The following is a 1002-nucleotide window of genomic DNA, read 5'->3' on the forward strand; positions in this document are numbered from 1 at the left end:
TTAAACGCTTAGCTCGAGTAGACGGTGGGCGGAGTTAAATTATTTGTGGATTTGTGTGCACTCTTGACGATAGAAATGTTTAAAAATCCACAAATTGAACGCGCCGTGAGAAATGCGTTTCCACTCGAATACAGGAAGTGGATTTTTTGTAGACGCGAGCTGCTCGACTGAGGCGTGAGGTGCGACCTGAGCCGAAGGACAGAGCTGTAGCGCTGCAGGAATGTGTTAGCCATGTGTTCTGGAGATCTGTGCCGGTGGACAGAGAAAATAAAAACACACACACAACATGTGACAGAATAACTAGATTAAAACATTTCATCATCGAATCGTTTATTTCGCACCGCCTCCGTGTTCGCTGTGATCTTTGTGATTTCTACGCACAGAGATCTTTAATAGTCGCCGCATTTCTAAAACAACGAATGAAAAGTTTTCAGAGGACGTTCTCAGCCATACACACACACACACACACCTCAGCCAAAGTTATTCTGCCTCTCTGATTCAGACTCACAGGTGTGAAAGAGTGTTAAATGTACACCATAGAAACTCTATACACAGGTTCCAAGGTATAAATAGTAGCGAGAAGGTTACAATTCCTGGTTCTAATGGGTCCACTTTCTGTTGAAAGCCATTCATGGCTCAAGATGCAGGTGTAACACTCCACCATCAACACCGTCCCACGCTTCTTTTACTATATGGGGATGGAGACGATGGTGGGCAGCTCCCCGATGGGCGGAGGTTTGTACTTCTCGAGTCGCATGAGCCGTCGCAAGATGTCGTCTCGGTCTCTGGGCCAGCTGAAGATGTGTGTGTTCTGGAGCCACGCAGGAACGTGGCACTGAGGACGACACAGTTCGATCGGATTAACAACACTGCGTGGTAATCACTGACGGTGCAAACAAACATTGTCAGATTTCTGTTAATGATGGTTAATCCTGACTCTGAAAAATAAATCCTGCAGGATTTTGCAGGATGAAGTCAAGGACGGATAAAAGATTCGATTGG

General features: G+C 45.8%; 1 protein-coding gene across 3 annotated transcripts in view; it reads right to left on the reverse strand.

Moving 5' to 3' along the window:
• Positions 1–313: 313 nt before the first annotated feature.
• traf3ip2l (TRAF3 interacting protein 2-like) overlaps positions 314–1002 on the reverse strand; it is a 15609-nt gene continuing 14920 nt past the window's right edge. For all 3 annotated transcript variants that reach the window (XM_053636672.1, XM_053636673.1, XM_053636674.1), the window contains one exon: positions 314–835. In XM_053636672.1, the coding sequence (XP_053492647.1) occupies positions 689–835 (147 nt within the window). In that variant the 3' untranslated portion in view covers positions 314–688. The remainder of the gene's footprint in view (positions 836–1002) is intronic.

This window comes from Ictalurus furcatus, chromosome 11 (genome assembly GCF_023375685.1).
Source record: "Ictalurus furcatus strain D&B chromosome 11, Billie_1.0, whole genome shotgun sequence".
Lineage (NCBI taxonomy): Eukaryota > Metazoa > Chordata > Actinopteri > Siluriformes > Ictaluridae > Ictalurus > Ictalurus furcatus.